At 39.8% G+C, this 20127-nt stretch overlaps 1 protein-coding gene across 1 annotated transcript in view; it reads left to right on the forward strand.

The window, feature by feature from the left end:
- LOC136714401 (uncharacterized oxidoreductase ZK1290.5) overlaps window positions 1-20127 on the forward strand; it is an 85346-nt gene that overhangs the window by 40884 nt on the left and 24335 nt on the right. Inside the window, exons 3-4 of the mRNA XM_066691895.1 lie at window positions 6067-6168; window positions 18505-18596. Of these exons, the coding sequence (XP_066547992.1) occupies window positions 6067-6168; window positions 18505-18596 (194 nt within the window). The remainder of the gene's footprint in view (window positions 1-6066; window positions 6169-18504; window positions 18597-20127) is intronic.

The raw sequence follows: 20127 nt of genomic DNA on the forward strand, positions 1-20127 counted from the left end.
GCACAACAAATGGCACTATTTACAAAGTTTCCATCTCTTATGCACTTTCAGCTGCAAAGTCCATGGCATTGTCCTGGTCAGGCTTGCAACCAGACTGGGACAAGGAGGCTGAGCCTATTTTGTCTGGGATGTGATATAGTTGTGCGATAAGGGAACATGTTGAAATAATAAAATAGAAAAACCTGATGGCTCACAATGGAGCTGAGAAACAAAACAAAACAAGAAGGTTAAAAAAATAAAAACATCTCCCAGCTATTGCTGTTGTGTCGATCATTCCCTGTGCTGCGTAAACAATGTCTTCTTTTCCGAAGGCATAAATCAGAGAGTTAAAGGTCACCCCTGAGTTGGGCTAGACTTCACAGGAAAGCAGGAGGCCAGCTGTTGGGTACAGATAAACTGGCAGTGCTGTTCTTTTTCTGCCTCGCAGCTTGGGATTGCTGGGGTATACTGTAAAGCTAGATTTTTTCACCATGAGGTGTATAGTTTGGAATTCACATCTCTTAAAATGTGCATCTTATATTAGTATAATTTTGTTTTTATTTATGGAAAGCCCACCAGGACAAAAAGGCTAAGTGTCTATGTAACACTGCTGATGTAATTCATTAAAATGTGTCATAACTGAACCTGCAAGGAAAAGCCAGTCTTTCATCTGTGAGTTCAGCAGTGGTGCTAATAAGGTTACATATATTCCAATCTGTTTTCTACATAGAGTGATAACACTTGGAAAAAGCTACAACAAAACCTTTGAAGCCCAAATCAGGATGTGTACATCTGGTATCAGTCTAGACTGTACAGTGCTATCGAGTCTGGACACATCCCGAATGCAAACCTCCTCGATAAAAGTGAAGACAGGTGTTTCACAATATATGATATACAATATATAGTGCTTTGCGAAAGTATTCACCCCCCTTGGCATTTTTCCTATTTTGTTGCATTACAACCTGTAAATTAATTGGATTTTTATTTGGATTTCATGTAATGGACATACACAAAATAGTCCAAATTGGTGAAGTGAAATGAAAAAAATAACTTGTTTTAAAAAATTCGAAAAAAAAAAATGGAAAAGTGGTGCGTGCATATGTATTCACCCTCTTTGCTATGAAGCCTTTAAGTAAGATCTGGTGCAACCAATTACCTTCAGAAGTCACATAATTAGTTAAAGTCCACCTGTGTGCAATCTAAGTGTCACATGATCTGTCACATGATCTCCGTATATATACACACCTGTTCTGAAATGCCCCAGAGTCTGCAACACCACCAAGCAAGCAAGCAAGCGAGCGGCACCACCACCACCACCACCACCAAGCAAGCAAGCAAGCAAGCAAGCAAGCAAGCAAGCAAGCAAGCGGCACCACCACCAAGCAAGTGGCACCACCAAGCAAGCAAGCAAGCGGCGCCACCAAGCAAGCAAGCGGCACCACGAAGACCAAGGAGCACTCCAAACAGGTCAGGGACAAAGTTGTGGAGAAGTACAGATCAGGGTTGGGTTATAAAAAAATATCCAAAATTTTGAACATCACACGGAGCACCATTAAATCCATTATTAAAAAATTGAAATATGGCACCTCAACAAACCTGCCAAGAGAGGGCCGCCCACCAAAACTCACGAACCAGGCAAGGAAGGCATTAATCAGAGAGGCAACAAAGAGACCAAAGATAACCCTGAAGGAACTGCAAAGCTCCACAGCGGAGATTGGAGTATCTGTCCACAGGACCACTTTAAGCCATACACTCCACAGAGCTGGGCTTTATGGAATAGTGGCCAGAAAAAAGCCATTGCTTAAAGAAAAATAAGAAAAAAATGTTTGCTGTTCACCAAAGGGCATGTGGGAGAGTCCACAAAGATATGGAAGAAGGTACTCTGGTCAGATTAAACTAAAATTGATCTTTGTCTGCAGAGGCGATTGTAGGGTATGTGGGGGCCCCAAGCAAAATAATTCCTGATGGTGATGCACGGGGGTGGGGTGCAGCGTAGTTTTCTCGTGGCGGGGGGGTTGTGTCGCAGAGTTTTCTCCTGTGAGAGCGGGGTGGGAGGGTGCGGCGGGGATGCCTAGGATGCCTACCCCCTTGCGACGCCCCTGTTGTTTGTCTAGCGCAAACCCAACACCTCTCATCACCCCAAGAACAGACATCATGCTGTGGGGATGTTTTTCGTCGGCAGGGACTAGGAAACTGGTCAGAATTGAATGAATGATGGATGGCACTAAATACAGGGAAATTCTTGAGGGAAACCTGTTTCAGTCTTCCAGAGATTTGAGACTGGGACGGAGGTTCACCTTCCAGCAGGACAATGACCCTAAGCATACTGCTAAAGCAACACTCAAGTTGTATAAGGGGAAACATTTAAATGTCTTGGAATGGCCTAGTCAAAGCCCAGACCTCAATCCAATTGCAAATCTGTGGTGTGACTTAAAGATTGCTGTACACCAGCGGAACCCATCCAACTTGAAGGAGCTGGAGCAGTTCTGCCTTGAAGAATGGGCAAAAATCCTAGTGGCTAGATGTGCCAAGCTTATAGAGACGTACCCCAAAAGACGTGCAGCTGTAATTGCTGCAAAAGGTGGCTCTACAAAGTATTGACTTTGGGGGGGTGAATAGTTATGCATGCTCAAGTTTTCTTTTTGTCTTTGTTTGTTTCACTATAAAAAATATTTTGCATCTTCAAATTGGTAGGCATGTTGTGTAAATCAAATTATACAAACCCCCATAAAATCAATTTTAATTCCAGGTTGTAAGGCAACAAAATAGGAAAAATGCCAAGGGGGGTGAATACTTTTGCAAGGCACTATAATGTACTGTGGTGATGCTGCATTGATAGGTGTGAATATATGAGTGTAATTTTTATCTGTACTGCTCAGCATATCTTTGATTTTGCTATGTGATATGTTTGTCTTGCACTCTTAACTATCATGGATTCACAAAACATTGGCACCTTTTTATTTTTAAACTGCCCCAGTGCTTATTATAGTACGGTGTGTCCTGTGGCCTTGTGCTTTATTGGACATTCAGCATGAGGAGAGGAAATCACTGTGTTCTTGCAGTCTGACAACTGTTGTGTTTGGCTCCATACTGGCTCAATATATTAAACTGTGTAGCACTTTTACCCTGAAACGAAGTATTTTGTTGAATAATAATGGGAATTACAAAAAGCCTCTTTCAAATAACTAGTTGTGAAAGCAAATTAACCTTTAATGAGTCCCAGGTAGTATCCTTCTTTCCAGAGGCCCTGTATCACAAATGGATAGTGTCACTACAAAAAAGCTGAAACAGATGTGTCTTTCATATAACAAACAGGGATGAGCCAAAAGCTTTAAGGAAAAATAATAATACAGAAAATAAAAATAATTATTATTATTATTATACACTGATCAGCCATAACATTATGACCACTGACAGGTGAAGTGAATAACACTGATATTCTCGTTATCATGGCACCTGTCAGTGGGTGGGATATATTAGGCAGCAAGTGAACATTTTGTCCTCAAAGTTGATGTGTTAGAAGCAGGAAAAATGGGCAAGCGTAAGGATCTGAGCGACTTTGACAAGGGCCAAATTGTGATAGCTTAGACAACTGGGTCTGCAGTGGTCAGTACCTATCAAAAGTGGTCCAAGGAAGGAAAAGTGCAGAACCGGCGACAGGGTCATGGGTGACCAAGGCTCATTGATGCACGTGGGGAGCAAAGGCTGGCCCGTGTGGTCCGATTCAACAGATGAGCTACTGTAGCTCAAATTGCTGAAAAAGTTAATGTTGTTTGCAGCAACTTTCTTAAGTTTGTAGACACTTTTTTATGTTGCAGACACATATTGTTGTTAGTTTGCAAACACTTGTTTAATGTTGCAGACACTTTTTTAAGTTTACAGACATATATGTTAGATTGCACACACTTCAAGTCTGCAGACACTTTTTTTATGTTTGCTGGTGTTTTGTTTTAATTAGTAATCTTTTTATTTGCATGTTTTGCACTTTAGAGTAATTTTTGCCCTTTATCTGTTTCACTTCCTCCTTTATTGACCTCTTGCTGTTGTAGTATTGAAAATAGTTCTTTGCATTCGTTTTAGCTCCAAGAGCTATTTCCCTCTTTGCTTTCCTGATCCTTTTCTTAAGATCTCTTTGCAGTCCAGCATTCTTTGTATTTTGTTTCATCTCCATCCCTTTTGTATACAACAATTTGTTTCTCTTTATATTTTTTGCATACTTCTATTTAATCATTTTGGGCAATGTTTTTTGGTCCTCAACTTGCAAAGTTTTGGTACAGATTTCTCCTGAGACTCAAGTAGTATATTCTTAAAATATAACCATCCATATTAGACTGAATCTGTATCCTGTGTGCCCCAGCTAGTCTAACTCTTCTAAGTGCCGCTTCATACCTTCAAGGTTTTTAGACTTGGTCCTTGTTTTGTGAAAGTATGTCTCAAAGCTAACCATATTGTGATCGCAAGTTTGCCATTGGTTCTCTAACTAGTGTCCCTCTGACTCTATCTTGGTCATTTGAAAATATCAAATCCATGCATGCACTCTCCCTGGTTGGTTCCCTGACAAATTTAGGTAAAAAGTAGTCATTTACAATCTCAACCATTTCTATTTCTGCTTCTGAAGACCCAACTGGGCTTTCCCAGTCTATGTTTGGGAAATTGAAATCCCCCATTGTAACAGCCACATCCTTGCTACATGCAGTCCTGATTACATTGTATAATCCAACATCTTTCTGAATATCTGAATTGGGTGGTCTGTAACACACTCCTACAACTAATCCTCCAGATCTTTTATCTTCTGGATCTTCAAGGGTTTAACCCACAAAGATTCTGTTTCCTAACTAGGATCTAATATGAGTTATTCTGCCTCAATGTCATTTCTGACATATAATGCTACCCCACTTTACTTGTACTTAAAGACATGACAGAAATTATTTTTAGGCCACTAACAAAAATATTCCTCATGACACAGGGGATGTGCCAACTGATTGGAAAACTGCAAAATGTCATACCTAGGCTTTTACAGTGATGCAGTACCTGCTTCCCGCTCTTGTTGACCACACTGTTGTGGCTGTGTGTTTGGGAGGTCACTGGTGTGCAGTACAGAAAGGGGCTCCCTGCTATGTGGGTGTCTCCCTCTGTGCTGTGATGTAGTGAATCTCTCTGCCAGTCCTGGCATTGAGATCTCCACACAGCAGTACAGAGCCCTGAATTTGGAAATGGGTGATTTGGGCTTGTAATTCATCAATATGTGCTTAATTTCCCCCCTTCCCTTTTGGCGATTTGTATTTCAGAGCTAAAGACAGAATAACATCTTCACTGCTCATCCCATAGATAAACTCTGCTTATCGTTTATTATAACTAGAATAAAGAGCAGGACAGTTGTACATGCATCACAACTGAGGAAATAGAAATAATTGAAAGAAGGCAGAAAATTGGTGCCCAGCCCTCATCCTCAAGAGCCACAATCCAGTTCCTTAAATTGCAGATTGCCCAAAGATGGAACAAGTTATTCACTGATCAAGGAAGTCACATGTTCAATTAAGGGAAAGCTTGACTGTTTGAGGGTCTGGAAAAGTATTTAGGTGTTCCAGATGATCTTTGACGTTTATAATAACATTATTACATGCTTGTCATCCCACTTCCTCCCCTGTTACTGCCCCTGCAGCAGCCCTTTGTCTCATTACCTGAAAGGGGGGGTTTGATGATCTGCCAGACCTCAGTCAAGCAAGTAAAGCTAAATCTCATCACAATTAACCTACTGAGCTGAGCTTCTAAGTTAACCCAAACAGCAGCTTCATTGATCAGAATGAAATGCTTCCATAAGTCTTTATAAACGTATGATTTAACAGACACCTACTGTAGAAACCTGTTAGATCAGGGCTATACAGTACCTGGGATGGACAGCACCGATCAAGAAATAATGCCTGTATGCAAATATGTTTCGCTTTAGATCTTCTGCATGGAGATCAGTTATTTTGTTTGAGTGAATGCCCTAAATATATATTATCTGCAATTACATATGTTTGTAATGTGCTTATACACTCTCTTCTCCTGTGAATTAAATGGAGTGAACTCGTTTCTGTGTTTCAGATCTTTACCTGATACACTGGCCGGACTGCATGTCTCCTGGGAAGTGTAATAGACATGTACGGGCAGAAACCTGGCGGGCACTGGAGGAGTTGAACGATGAAGGTACATTTTTCTAACACCATCAGCCTCCAATGGCAAGATAACCTGGTCTACTGAGTGGCTCCTTCAGTACAATAAATGCTGTTCCAAGTACAGTATAGGCCCATTTGAGAGCCCTGTGAAATTTGTGTTTCCTTTTTGTTTTATTTTGTTTTATTTTTGGATAAATATATTTTGTTTTGATCACTTTATTCATTTTTGTGTGGGCGTTTTGTTTTTTGCAGCAGTTCTGAACCCTTAAGGACCCAGCATGAGCTAAATGTCACAAACTTTGAATAGCCTTAACAAAAAAATATAGTATTTCAACTTATATGAGACATATACTGTATATCACCTTTGCTTACTCTGGGTTAAAACTTTCACAAAATAAACAAACAAATCCTGCATTACAAATAAGTTAGTCTGAATCTGGGCAGGAAAGTAATGCAACTGATTTCACAGCATTGGACACGCAGCATTGGACATGCAGCCAAATTCAGCCTGTGCCACTAAGACACACTGGTGGGAGCTCCCAAGGGGCGGTGCTCAGTTTTGTGTCACTGGGGAAAGGATAGGAGTGAAATCAGCTGTGTCTCGTCCAGTTTCCTCACCCTCTGCTTTCAGGAACACTGACAGCATTTGTCATGATTGTGTCATGGGTCACAGGTACTGCAGACCACGGATTGGTGGGATCTTCCCAGGGTTCTTGTTGTTATTAATGTTTGGTCAGATGACCACTGAGGCTTGCAGTGTTCACAATCAGTCTTACACAGTGAATATCAGGCTCTGAGGCTCAAAAGCTCTAGGTCCATCTCGTATTTTGGTCACGTTGTCTCATTAGGGGAGACCCTTATTAGCCAGGAGCTGTACAAAGGTCGCTTTCTTTTAAGCAGCAGAGGATGAACAAAAAAATCCCCTCTCAGATAAAGGACATTTGGGCTAGTTGGGCTCTTTAGCTTATCTTCTCCTCACCATCATAATCCTCATGTGACCAACATGTAGCACTACAGGAGATTTGCAAAGCCTTCATAGAACAGTACAGTAAGATGTGGAGATCTGTGCATGGCAAGACTGTTTGTTGTGCAATTGTTATTCTGGTGAGGCTTAGGAACAAGGTGGAGATGATTTCTTCACCAACTATTTACCACATGAATCATATATAAGGTGTGTTTTTTTTTATTTCCTTTGTTGTTTGGAACACTGCCGTCTCTATTAATAACCATTTGTCAGACTGAAGATGTTCGAGAAAAGGAAGTGAATAAAATATGCCCAGTTTGAACTCAATGGGTATGTAATAGAAAGATAATTATACTACATCTTTCTGATAAAAGGAGAATGTTATAGCAGTTTAAAATAATGGTGTTTATAAATAATGCAAATTGGATGTCACATCCATAACATTTTCTTGGAAAAGTTTTTCTAAAAGTTGTATATTACAATATTTTTTTTTCAAACTGTCTCTGCAAAGCTAACTTTGTTAAACTTATGAGATAAAAAAGTTTACTGTTTATAATAATAGTTGCCCAAAGTAGCGTTATGAATGTGACTGGCATTATGGATGTGACAATAATGTCCTAAAATTATACTAAGCTTGATGAGATGTGATTGCAAATAATGTCTGAGTAAAAGCAAAATATAGTGTATATATTTAAATCACTAACAGTAGCACATTTTCATGCAATACTTGATATATTAAATCACACCAGAAAATCCTGCCAGTCATCTTAACCAAGTCATAATTTGAAATGTTGTCAAATATTTGTTTTAAGATCACCCAAACGCTTTCCTTAAAACTGAAAATACACGTGATCTCCACAGAAAAAACATAATTTCTCAGTTTATTCTATGAGTAGAAACATATTCTGTGGAGTGAGTTTTTCATGTCCAGCTCAGTCTATACTAGAATTCAAAAATCAAGAAATATGCTGAGACATCACGTGGGTGCTAACTCTGGAGCTGCTTTGGTGGAGGTCAATGGGGAAATTCTGAATAGTCACAGAAATAATTAAAAACAACATTTTATGCACGTTCGATGGCCCCATCACCCTATTTTTCAGGAAGAACCATCAGTTTGTAGTCATAAAAAGTTTATGAAAATGATGGGGATGAATACAAGTTGGAAGGATACACACAGTTTTGGAGAGACAGGCAAAATCGAAGAGGGGATGGGGTAGCATTATATGTGAAAAATGACATTGAGGCAGTAGAACTTGTATTAGATCCCAATAACAGAACAGAATCTTTGTGGGTGAAACTTTTGTACAAGAGATCTGGAGGATTAGCGGTAGGAGTGTGTTACAGGTCACCAAACTCAGATATTCAGAAAGATGCTGCATTGTACAGTGTAATCAGGACTGCATGTAGCAAGGATGTGGCTGTTATAATGGGAGATTTCAATTTCCCAAACTTAGACTGGGAAAGCCCAGTGGGGACTACAGAAGCAGAAATAGAAATGGTTGAGATGGTAAATGACTGCTTTCTAACTCAATTTGTCAGGGAACCAACCAGAGAGAACGCATGTATTGACTTGATCTTTTCAAATGACCAAGATAGAGTCAGGGGGACAGTAGTTAGAGAACCAATGGCAAATTGTGATCACAATATGGTTAGCTTTGAGGCATTCTTTCAAAAAACAAGGTCCAAGTCTAAAACAATGGTCTACAATTTTAGAAAAGCAAACCTTGAAGGTATGAGACGGCACTTAGAAGAGGTAGACTGGAGCACACTGGATACAGAGTCAGTTGAAAATGAATGGGTATATTTTAAAAATATACTACTTGAGGCTCAGGAGCAATTTGTACCAAAACTTAGCAAATTGAGGAACAAAAAACACTGGCCAAAATGGTTTAATAGAGGTATGCAAAAAAATATAAAGAGGAAGAAAATGTTGTATAGCGCATACAAAAGGGAAGGTGACGAAACAAAATACATAGAATATGTTGAGCTACAAAGAGATCTTAAGAAAGGGATCAGGAAAGCAAAGAGGGAAATAGAAAGAAACATAGCTCTTGGAGCTAAAACCAATGCAAAGAGCTTTTTTCAATATTACAACAGCAAGCGGTCAATAAAGGCAGAGGTGAAACAGATAAAGGGCAAAAATGGAGGTATCTTGGAAAACGAACAAGATGTGGCAAATATTCTAAATGAGTATTTCACAGAGGTTTTTTAAAAGAAAAAACAGATGACATGCCACAGGTTGACAATCAGTCCAGTCAAACCCTAAGAGAGATCAGGATAAATGAGTAGGAGGTATTAAAGGGACAGAATTAAAAACAAACAAATCACCTGGGCCAGATGAGATATTTCCAACAGTACTTAAAGAAATGAGGGAAATTATTTATAGGCCGCTAACTCGATTATTCTAAATGACACTTAGAACAGGGGATGTGCCCACTGACAGGAAGACAGCAAATGTCATACCAATCCACAAGAAAGGGGACAAAACTGAGCCAGGAAATTACAGACCAATCAGTCTCGCCTGCATCACCTGTAAAATGTTGGAAAAAATGATTAGACAGAAAATAGAGGAGCATCTCAATGAAAACCATATTCTTGGAGATAGTCAACATGGGTTTAGACGAGGCAGATCATGTCTTACTAACTTACTAAATTTTTTTGCACATGCAACTGCAGCTGTAGATCACGTGAAAGCATATGATATGATATACTTAGATTTCCAAAAAGCTTTTGATAAGGTTCCACACCAAAGACTGAGGAGTCACTTCTAACTGGAGTGAGGTTGTTAGTGGAGTTCCACAGGGATCAGTACTAGGGCCTTTTCTTTTTCTAATCTATATTAATGATCTGGACTCTGGGATAGTTAGCAAACTTGTCAAATTTGCAGATGATACTAAAATAGGTGGCTCAGCAGATACAATCTTGGCAGCACAGGCTATTCAGAGGGACTTAGATAATATTCAGTTGTGGGCTGACACCTGGCAAATGAAATTCAATGTGGACAAGTGCAAGGTAATACATGCAGGTAACAAAAATGTCCACTATAATTACACTATGGGAGGTACAGATCTAGATGAAGTAACGCATGAGAAAGACATAGGAGTCTATGTGGACTCCTCACTTTCTCCATCCAAGCAATGTGGGGAAGCAATAAAAAAAGGCAAACAGAATGCTAGGGTATATTGTTAAAAGTGTAGAATTTAAAACAAGGGAAGTAATGTTAAGACAATGCGCTAGTTAGACCTCATCTGGAATACTGTGTACAGTTCTGGGCACCACACTTCAAGAAGGATATTGCTGCTTTAGAGGCAGTTCAGAGGAGAGCAACCAGACTTATTCCAGGTCTGAAGGGAAAGTCCTACTCGGAGAGACTGAGGGAACTGAACCTTTTCACCCTGGAACAGAGGAGACTACGTGGGGACTTGATCCAAGTCTTCAAAATCATGAAAGGCATCGACCACATCAAACCAGAGGAGCTTTTCCAGATCAGCAGGGACACACGCACCCGGGGACACAAATGGAAATTGGGCTTCAAGGCATTCAAAACGGAAAACAGGAGACACTTCTTTACACAGAGAGTAGTCACAATCTGGAATAAACTCCCCAGCGATGTGGTTGAAGCTGAAAGTTTGGGAACATTTAAAAATAGTCTGTATAGGATCCTTGGATCACTTAGATATTAATGAACACCAAACGAGCACGATGGGTCGAATGGCCCCCTCTCGTTTGTAAACTTTCTTATGTTCTTATGTTCTTATTGTTGCTATTATTTTACATGATTATTTTATTCCAGGGACTGCCATGTAGGCTACAGCAGAGCCTACAATAAATACAATAATAGGGTGATGGGGCCATCGAACATGCATTGATTGTTTTAAATCTTTAGAAAAGCTGTTTGGTTTTGTATATGTATATTAGTAATGCATTAAAAGCACACTAACAACAACAACATTTTTTCATTACTACAGTTCCAGTCAACCCCAAAAGTGTCAGACACTACACAATGGTTTAATATTTAAGAAGAAAAGTAAAAGCCTGACTGTGCACTTTGTAAAATGAAAGGAAGGCCTGAAGGAGTTGAAAATTGCAACACTTTCCTTTTAACTTTGCATGGCATCTGATCGCTAGTAGCTGTTATCAGCAAAATCTGTGGTAAGACAGTATCAGCACCAAAGAAATGGGTGGAGTGATGTTTATAACCACAATTGCCTGGATTATAGCTTTCTCGTGAATGAAGCTGCTATTAACAATGTAAAAGGCAGATGTACTATTGTTCTTCTACATAATCTCTTAGTTTCAATTCCTTTTCAATTAGATATATCTGTTGCATGGACCATTTGCAAGTGACTTAAAATTTTATTTTAAAATGTACAAAAATCAACTGTATAGGTTTTAGCAGAATTTTACCAACAACAATAGCATAGTTTAAACTGATTTGGAGAAAAAAAGTTGAATAATTTCAATGGTTTTGTGCACATATACCTTTATACTGTACATAAAATATTAGCTCCAGATAGCAGTCTAAAGCATATATCAAAAGCTGCAACCAAAAGGTTATGGCAGCAAAAATTAGCATTTTTAAGTCCTTGCACACTGGACCTATCACATCTAGGCATTAAAGTCCACCGTAAAAAGTGTAAACACCACATATTGTTCAATTCAGTCCTAACTGACTAGCATCTTTAGGTTTTTCTAGGCTGAATGAGAGCTCAAAAAAACTCCAAAAAGTAAAAAAGGATATTTTAATTAACATGACATGAAATTCCTCACCATTTTTCGGGATGTGAATACATTCAGGTACAACTATAAATATTTATACTGTCTTGGTAGCGTTACAATGCAAAACCAAAACACTAACTAATTCTAACGTATTTCCTTATTAGTATTAAGTGAATGGTCTCTATCACATTCAGGAGCTCCACTTTTTAATGATAAAGTGTCTAACATCTCACACTGAAAGTGACATCACACCAACTCCTCACACAGATCACGAGAAACAAATTAATGAGACCACTATAGACTTGTGACACTTTATCATTCATAATAATATATTATGTTATATATTGTGTAATGAAATACTGTTCAGGAGACATGAAGGTAAAGCAAGAGAGAACAGTTATATAGAGGCATGTAAAGTTGTATTTGTGAGTGTGATTATTACATTTTTATTTTATTATTTGACAAAATTACAGAGAAATCACAAAAAAACAAACCTTACCCAGGCAATGTTAAAAGTGAAATGGAGAGATGATATCTGGAGAGAGAAGGGAAGCCTCTAATTACACATAATGAAGAAAAATGAGGAGAAAGCAGTGTATGTATGTGCCCCTTTGTAAACATAATTAGCGACCTGGCTTTGAAAGCACTCCGGGGAGGCTCAGACTGTTTCGGGGCAAGCTGTCTGTCAGATGTTTTGCCTTCTTAGAGGAGAAACAACTCTGTGATCGTGGAAGGCTGCAGTGTGAGGACTGGGATACCCTGTGACCTGAGGAATGCCAGGGATTGAAACCCCTTCTGACGTGCAGAAGTAAGCAGATGTCTAGCAACACGCCCTTGCTTCGGTGGTTCTGAATCATTGTGTATATTCAAAATCAAACCACCGTAACAAGCCCCAATATAGGCATATTAATGACTATCTGATATGCTAGCTTTGACAGAACACACACGTAGTTCTTAGTAGCCACAAATGATCAATATGCTTGGGAAATTTTAGATGTTCAGTGATGTTCATCTTTGCCAAATCAAAGGAATTACATACCAGCATGAGTAAGCATGTATGTACTGTATGTCCATATTCTGTGTCTATGAAGCTTGAGGAGGAAGGCATTTAATACACTTCCCGGATATATGTTTGTATATTGTTGTTTTTTAATTAGTCTTGTATATGGTGGGTAAGGCAAAAATTAATAGGGAATCTCTTCTATAAACAAATAAAAAAAGCTTAATTGGTGACTGAATTTGTACTGTGCCAGTATAGTTTCTCTGTCATTTCAGATTTAGCCATCACAGTGTTTCTAGAGGGAGAGGGGGATCAAATCAGCAGCAACTGGACAAGAGGGGTTACAGGTGATCTGTTCAGTACCTTGGACACACATGAGGAATTTCCCTTGAATCAGTGGGCCACAGGACGTGAAGTGACTTGACTGGCTATTTTTTGAATACAACAGCTTATCAGGAGACAGTTGGAAGATACAGGGCAGTGCGGAGCAAGTGTGTGAAGCACCTGGATACAGTGCATCATAAAGGGCTAAATTCACACTTTTCCAGTTGGTTTACAAGAAAGTGTAAAAATATGGCTTACTCCCCAGTTGTGCTTGGAATGATATTAATGGATACAGCTCCTAAAGTCAATTTATAATATATATATTCAATTATTCAATCGTGTATTCATTTTTTCACTCATTTGTAGGATGCCGAGAGTGGGCATATTTGGTTGTGTTTCATTTCCTGACCTGAACTTATGTTTTCAGTTCTGGTTACTGCCATCTGTTTATGATAATGGCCCACTGACACTGTGTGTATTTTCCCAGTGTCTCTGAGGAGTTGAAACCTGGCCTTGTTTGTTTCCACCATGTCCTATGAAATGTATCAGTTGCAGTTTTATACTCAAACAGAAAATCAGCTGATTATAATTCTATTTCCCACTCTTGTGTTCCCTGCAATGTCACTTTAGAATACTGCAAGTTATTTTTTTCTTAGCACATTATGGCTACTGACCTTCAAAAAGTTTGTTTCATTACTACTGGGCACAAGCATTTATATTTTTTCACATCCCATGACTCCGAATGTAAACATTTTGAAATGTTTCAAGATTTTCAGATGTCTTTCTGCGGCAATACTGCGGATGGCATTTAACTCTGATTAGTTAGTTTCCTCAGTCTGTTTAAATGAGCAAACAAATCTGTGTCATTATTGTTTACAATTATGCTGTCTCTTGCTAGATATCTAAGATGTCTCTTGCTAGAACAAGCCTTTCTTTTGCGATATGTGTCATTTTAAGTACACTTTGTTACAGTTCTAGGAAGATATTCTAGTCCTTCGTCATTGCTTTGAGATCTCAATACATAATACTTTGAAATATGCTCAACTAAAATATAGGCTAAGCCTCTCTCTCTTTCTGTATCAACTGTATATAGGGCCTATACAAAGTCTACACCCCCTTCTTTCCTGCATTTGTTTTTAATTTACCTACACATCCTGCCCCACAACTTCCAAGTGATAAGTGTCCACCCCACTTTAGGTGTAAGGTGTAAGCAATCACTTTCAAAATCACACTCAATCACAAAATCACACCACTTGTGTTCAATTGTAATGACTCACATGATTCTGCAATTCCTGTAGTTTCCCTGAGCTGGTTAGTGTATTTTAAAGCAAAGACTCAATCATGAGCACCAAGGAGCTCTCAAAAGAACTCCAGGACAAAGTTGTTGAAAGGCACAGATCAGCAGATGGATATAAAAAATATATGAATGGCCTTGAATACCCCTTGGAGCACTGTCAAGATGATAATTAAGAAGTGGAAGGTGTGTGGCACCACCAAAATCCTGCCTAGATCAGACTGTCCTTCCAAACTGGGTGACCGAACAAAAAGGAGATTGATCAGGAAAGCTACCACAAAGCCAATGGCAACTTTGCAAGAGCTACAGTCTTTTATGGCCAAGACTGCATGTGTGCATTTGAGAAACAATATCCCAAGCAAATCTGGACTGTATGGTAGAGTGGCAAGAAGGAATCCCTTACTGTAGAAATCTATAGGGTCTCTCTCGCCTGAGCTACAGTGTTTGCGAAATCTGCCATTTCTGAAAGTTTAAGGTACTAATTTGCATATGCGCGCGTTTTTATATTTTTACTTGGTCAGCCGATTAACTCTTCATAATACGAAAGGCCAGAAATTTTTCTTTAATTTGATATAAGATAAATGCATATGGCACATACCATCAAGTGCTACACACAAAAATAATAAGGAAAATAACAGGAAAAATAGAGTGGAGTGTAAAGGGTTAAATACAAAGCGTTACGTTTGGTGCAATCCCAACACAACACATCACCCAATGAACAACATCCCTACCATGAGGCATGGTTATGACAGCATCATGTTATGGGGTGTTTCTCATCAGCAGGAACTGGGGCATTTGTCAGGATAGAAGGGAAATGAATGGAGCAAAGTACAGGAAAGTCTTTGAGGAAAACCTGCTGCCCTCTGCAAGAAAGCTCAAACTGGGACGGAAGCACACAGCCAAAGCTACAGTGGAGTGGCTAAGGAACAGAAAGGTAGATGTCCTTCAGTAGCTCAGTCAGAGCCCTGACATAAATCCAATCGAAAATGTATAGCATGCATTGAAGATTGACATCCATCAGTGCTCTGCAAGGAACTTGACATAGCTTGAACAGTTTTGTATAGACGAATGGTCAAATATTGGTGTGCACATTTGGTAGAGACTTCTCTCAACAGACTCACAAAGCTGCCAATGGTGCTTTCACCATGTATTCACTCGGGGAGGGGTGAAGATTTATACACAATAAAATACAATAAAATAAAAACTTTTTCCCTATAACAGTGTTGAGCATGGTTTGTAGATAAGTGGAACTTAAGATATTTAGGCTTGACAATTCTGATAAATTAAATCTTCCTTGTGGGTTTGAACCTTGCCGGAAAACGTCACACACCTCCTGACAAATTGTTCAGTTTAGGCCATCACAGACAACAGATAAGTTATCTGTCTAGATACTGTGAATTAAACAAATGGCATATGGCCCCTGTAGACTATATCTCAATGATATGTTGTCTGACTAATGGGGTTTAAAGACATGATTTGTAACAGACAGATACACTGGAGGTATCTACAGGGCTGTATGGAAGGAGCTCACCATCTGTTTCAAGTTGGTGAGCTACATTTTCCATTGGTGATTCCTTCAGGCCATTTGAATATTTGTGCCACACAAAAAATGCCAGGAGGGCTCCCTCTTACTGCAGCTTTGTTTTTCAGGCTCTACCCAGCCAGTTCCACTGAAGCCCTGTAGTCTGTTGCAGTATTAGTTTAATGATGATGTTTTTTTTTTTTTCTTATCATGTTCTCTCTTTGGTTGATACTATCCTAATTAAGCCTACTCAGATTCTCATTAACATGTAGCCATAGACCAGGTGTCTCGATACTTATTAAAGTTGCTGTGAATTGGCAACCTAGGGACTAGGATGTGGAAAATCAGAAAGTGTTTATAGCTGGTGTACGTTATACTTTTTGGGGCTCTTAGTCTTTTAGGTTACAGGGGGATTGGGAAGTCATCTGTACAGTTTTATTTGTGTACAGGTCCACAATCCCTTTTCCGCAATTCTGAAATTCGAAAAGCTCTGAAAACCTATCAGCACTCCTAGCAGTCACACGTGCGTCAGGTGCTCTCCGATATTGTTTGCTTTTATTGAACATTCACTGCAAAAAATATTAATGTGTTTGTATACAGGGTCTTGCCACAGACCGTGCTGGGGTGTTACCTTAATATACAGTGCATATACTGTACTACCTTTCTGAAATTCGTAAAAAAATCTAATTCCGAAACGTATCCGGCCCCAAGGGCTTTGGATAAGGGTTTGTGAACCTATATTTGGTAGATGTTAAAAAAATTCAATCGCACACAATACATATAAATCCATGGAAAGCAGCAGCTATAAACTCAATTTATTCATGAAAAGCAAATACAATTAACATGAGAAGAGCCTTGTTTGCAGTAGTATGTCCAGTGAACGTTAACGGTAGCGTCCGATAATGCACCTTACTATTATCAGTAACTAGGAGGACTTGAAAAAATATTAGCAATTTCCTGGGTTGCCTCATTACTAGGGTTATATCCCATCAGTAACCTTGTATTTCACAATGTGCTGGTAAAATAAAATATTAATGAATTAGTGATTTAATATGTAAGCATTTTACGCAGTTCAAGGTAACTTTGCTGTTGATTTTCTCTCCACATAGGAGAGAAAGGGGTGAAGATTTCCAACTGCTGTAAAGTGAAGATCAGATATTTATTTTGATGTTTGGATTGTTTGTTTTGCAATTCCCAGCTAATGGGGTCTGTCATGTTCGGCATGGTTCAGGTTTGGGAATGACTGATCCTGGATGTTTGACTGAATCGTAATGGCCGTTATACTCAAACACAACATTTTTGTTGTTCTTTGCTATTGCTCTTATTTATCATTTGTTTCCTCTGCTAAGCAAGAAGAGAAAATGTATCAGATTAATATATTTTATTACAATTTGTTCTGTACATTTGTTCTTGTACATTATTCCTGCTAATGTTGACCTTCTGGACCTAATGTGCCATATACATAAAGAACTAGCCTAGAATGAATAGTGCATGTGTAATCGCTATCCCTGAAGAGTTTTGTTTTTTTACATTTGAAGCATTGTTTTGGAATGTTTTATCACATTTAAAAGGACCAGTCCTCAAGATCTAGGGAGAAACAAACTGAATAGGTTATGTAAGGAATTAGTCGCGAAAATAACAGGAAACTTTGTACAACATGAAGTACTACTGTACCTTTCCACTGTAATAACCTCAGGACTCCAGACAGACCCCCTTGCCCAGGCACACTTGTTTCCTGCCTCACCTACCCTACCACTCCCTCTTCCTCTCAGAAAGTTAACACCCACGACCTAACCAATTAAATGCTTTCTCAGTGTGCTTGCCCTTTCAGAAACCCTTAGCTTGCTTATATATTTTTAATGTCATTATGTCTTTTCATGTATGACATGTGTAGCCTCCTGCTACACTGTACTTGGTGAATTAGAGCCACTTCTTAAAATAGTGCTGGCTGCAACGCCCCTGCTGTATTCAATTGTCCCACAGATTTCCTACGCTGATAGCCTCTACACATTCTGGGCTGTCACTGCTGGACTGGGAACAAAGTGTCCTAGTAGCTTGTTGCTAAAACTTGCACAAACATACTCACACATACTCACTCATTCACGCACTCACGCACTCACGCATTCATACTCACACATTCACACACACACACACACACACACACACACACACACACACACACACTCACTCTCCCATTCTCGTTAAGGAGTCACAGATAATACAGGTCATTACCCTATTCCTCAGTGACGCACTCTATGTTATTGTTTGCCTATTGCCACAAGATGCTGTTCCAAGAAATTCCGCTAAACTTGTGAAACCAACAGGGGATGCCCAGAGTTGGATGCTGCATTCCACAGCTGCTTCCTCCAGAACCTCCATCCCCGCTCCCCCAACCTGGTCCCTCTTCCTCCTTTGTGTAGGTCTCAGCGCGCCTAGATTCAGTGTCTCACCCGTTTTATCTTGTCCTGGACTGCGGCCTGCCTGTCTGTCTGCCTCTCCTGCTCACAAAACGCTTGCCCTGTCTCTCTCCTTCACCTTACGCAGGAGTGTGCCGGGCCATCGGCGTCAGCAATTTCCTCATCCGTCACCTGGAGGAGCTGAAGGAGGACTGTGGGGTTGTCCCTCATGTCAATCAGGTGAGCGTGGGGGTCTGCGTGTGCTCAAACCAACCCCCCCCCCGGGCTTCCAAACCAATGGCTCTGCAAAACCATTCACTCAAACCACCATGTGATACTCATGTGGTATGCTGCCTTCTATAATTTTTTCTGGACAATTAACCAATAGGCCTTGCCATTACATTAAAGACTAAACCACTTTAAAGCACATTGTATTTAAAGCAACAGTGAAAGAGAAGTGGTACGGGAAGATGCAATTTAAATTCTCACCCAGACTCCTGAGTCTCTGATGGCTACTGGAGGTCTATAACAGTGGTTCCAACCTTGGCCCTGTACCACCCTGTGTCTGCTGGAGGACTTCTGTGTCTGCTGTTTTTTGTTCCTACCGAGCTCTTAATTGAACCCGTAATTGAACTCATAATCGTCTGAATTAAGCCATGTCAGGAGATCATTCAGGTAAGTTGACAACAGAGCAGGGATGAAAGCCATCTGACACAGGGTTCCTCCAGGGCCAGGGCTGGGAACCACTTGTCTACAGTCTAGTTTTAGTGCATTTCAGTTACTTTACCCTCACTCTTATTTCAGGGAATATGTAGGGAACAGTGAATCCAGAGACTTTTGATTTGTAATTTATGCAAGAAATGAGTGAAGCCGTGCCTTGGATCAATGATTATACCAGATCTTCTAAGTCAGTGTTAGATTTTTCAATCAGTCCTGAGTTTTGCTGTCCCACTATGGGTAGGCTAAAATAGGTCTTATGTGTTCTCTGGATTTTGGCTTTGTGAGCTCGGTGCTCTGTTTGCTTGAACACTTTTCGGAGCCTGCTAAGCAGAATCCTTTTCCACAGGACTGAATAGTTACCCCCCCTCCTTAACAAATGTAATCACTATTTGTATCTGGGTTTCCTTTGTTTGTTTCCGTATCCTAGGCTGCTTTTGGAAATTATGAAGTTCTCCAGTGCAATGTTCAGTGGTTTATAAATATGTGAACCCATCTATATCTCTCCCACCAATGGCCGAAGTTAGACTCCCCCAGCATCAGATAAGGCAACAGCCCACTAGTTAGCTTACTCTACGGTAGCATTGCAATTCAGACTTAATTTTATATATATCGGCCTTTCCCCCAGAGTATCCAAGAGTGCTTTATAGAATTACAGCTTACTGGAATGTTGAGTTTTGGTCTTCCTGAATTTAACTGGAATGGGGGGACATGGATTGGGGGGGAGGACAGTTACTAAAGTTGATACCTTCTTCCTTTTAAATCAATTCAAAAGCTCACAGGTAACCAGTACCAGGGCCTGAACAAAAGAGAGGTATTCTTGGAGATGTGAGAGTTTGTTCAGTAGCTTGACTTGAAACAGCAGTCTCTGTCTGTGATCCGGTGCCCTCTAGCCCTGGACAGTGATGGGAACTGTGTCTCTTTGTCTCAGTGTCTGTCCTACCGTAGGACATTAAGAGCTGTCCTTCTAATGCCTGTATCCTATTTCCAAGGAGAGTTGCCAGTCTGAGAGAATAAGGCATATGTGAAAGGCTCTTTCTTGGCTGAATAAATA

Source organism: Amia ocellicauda, chromosome 19 (assembly GCF_036373705.1).
Source record: "Amia ocellicauda isolate fAmiCal2 chromosome 19, fAmiCal2.hap1, whole genome shotgun sequence".
Taxonomy (NCBI): Eukaryota; Metazoa; Chordata; class Actinopteri; order Amiiformes; family Amiidae; genus Amia; species Amia ocellicauda.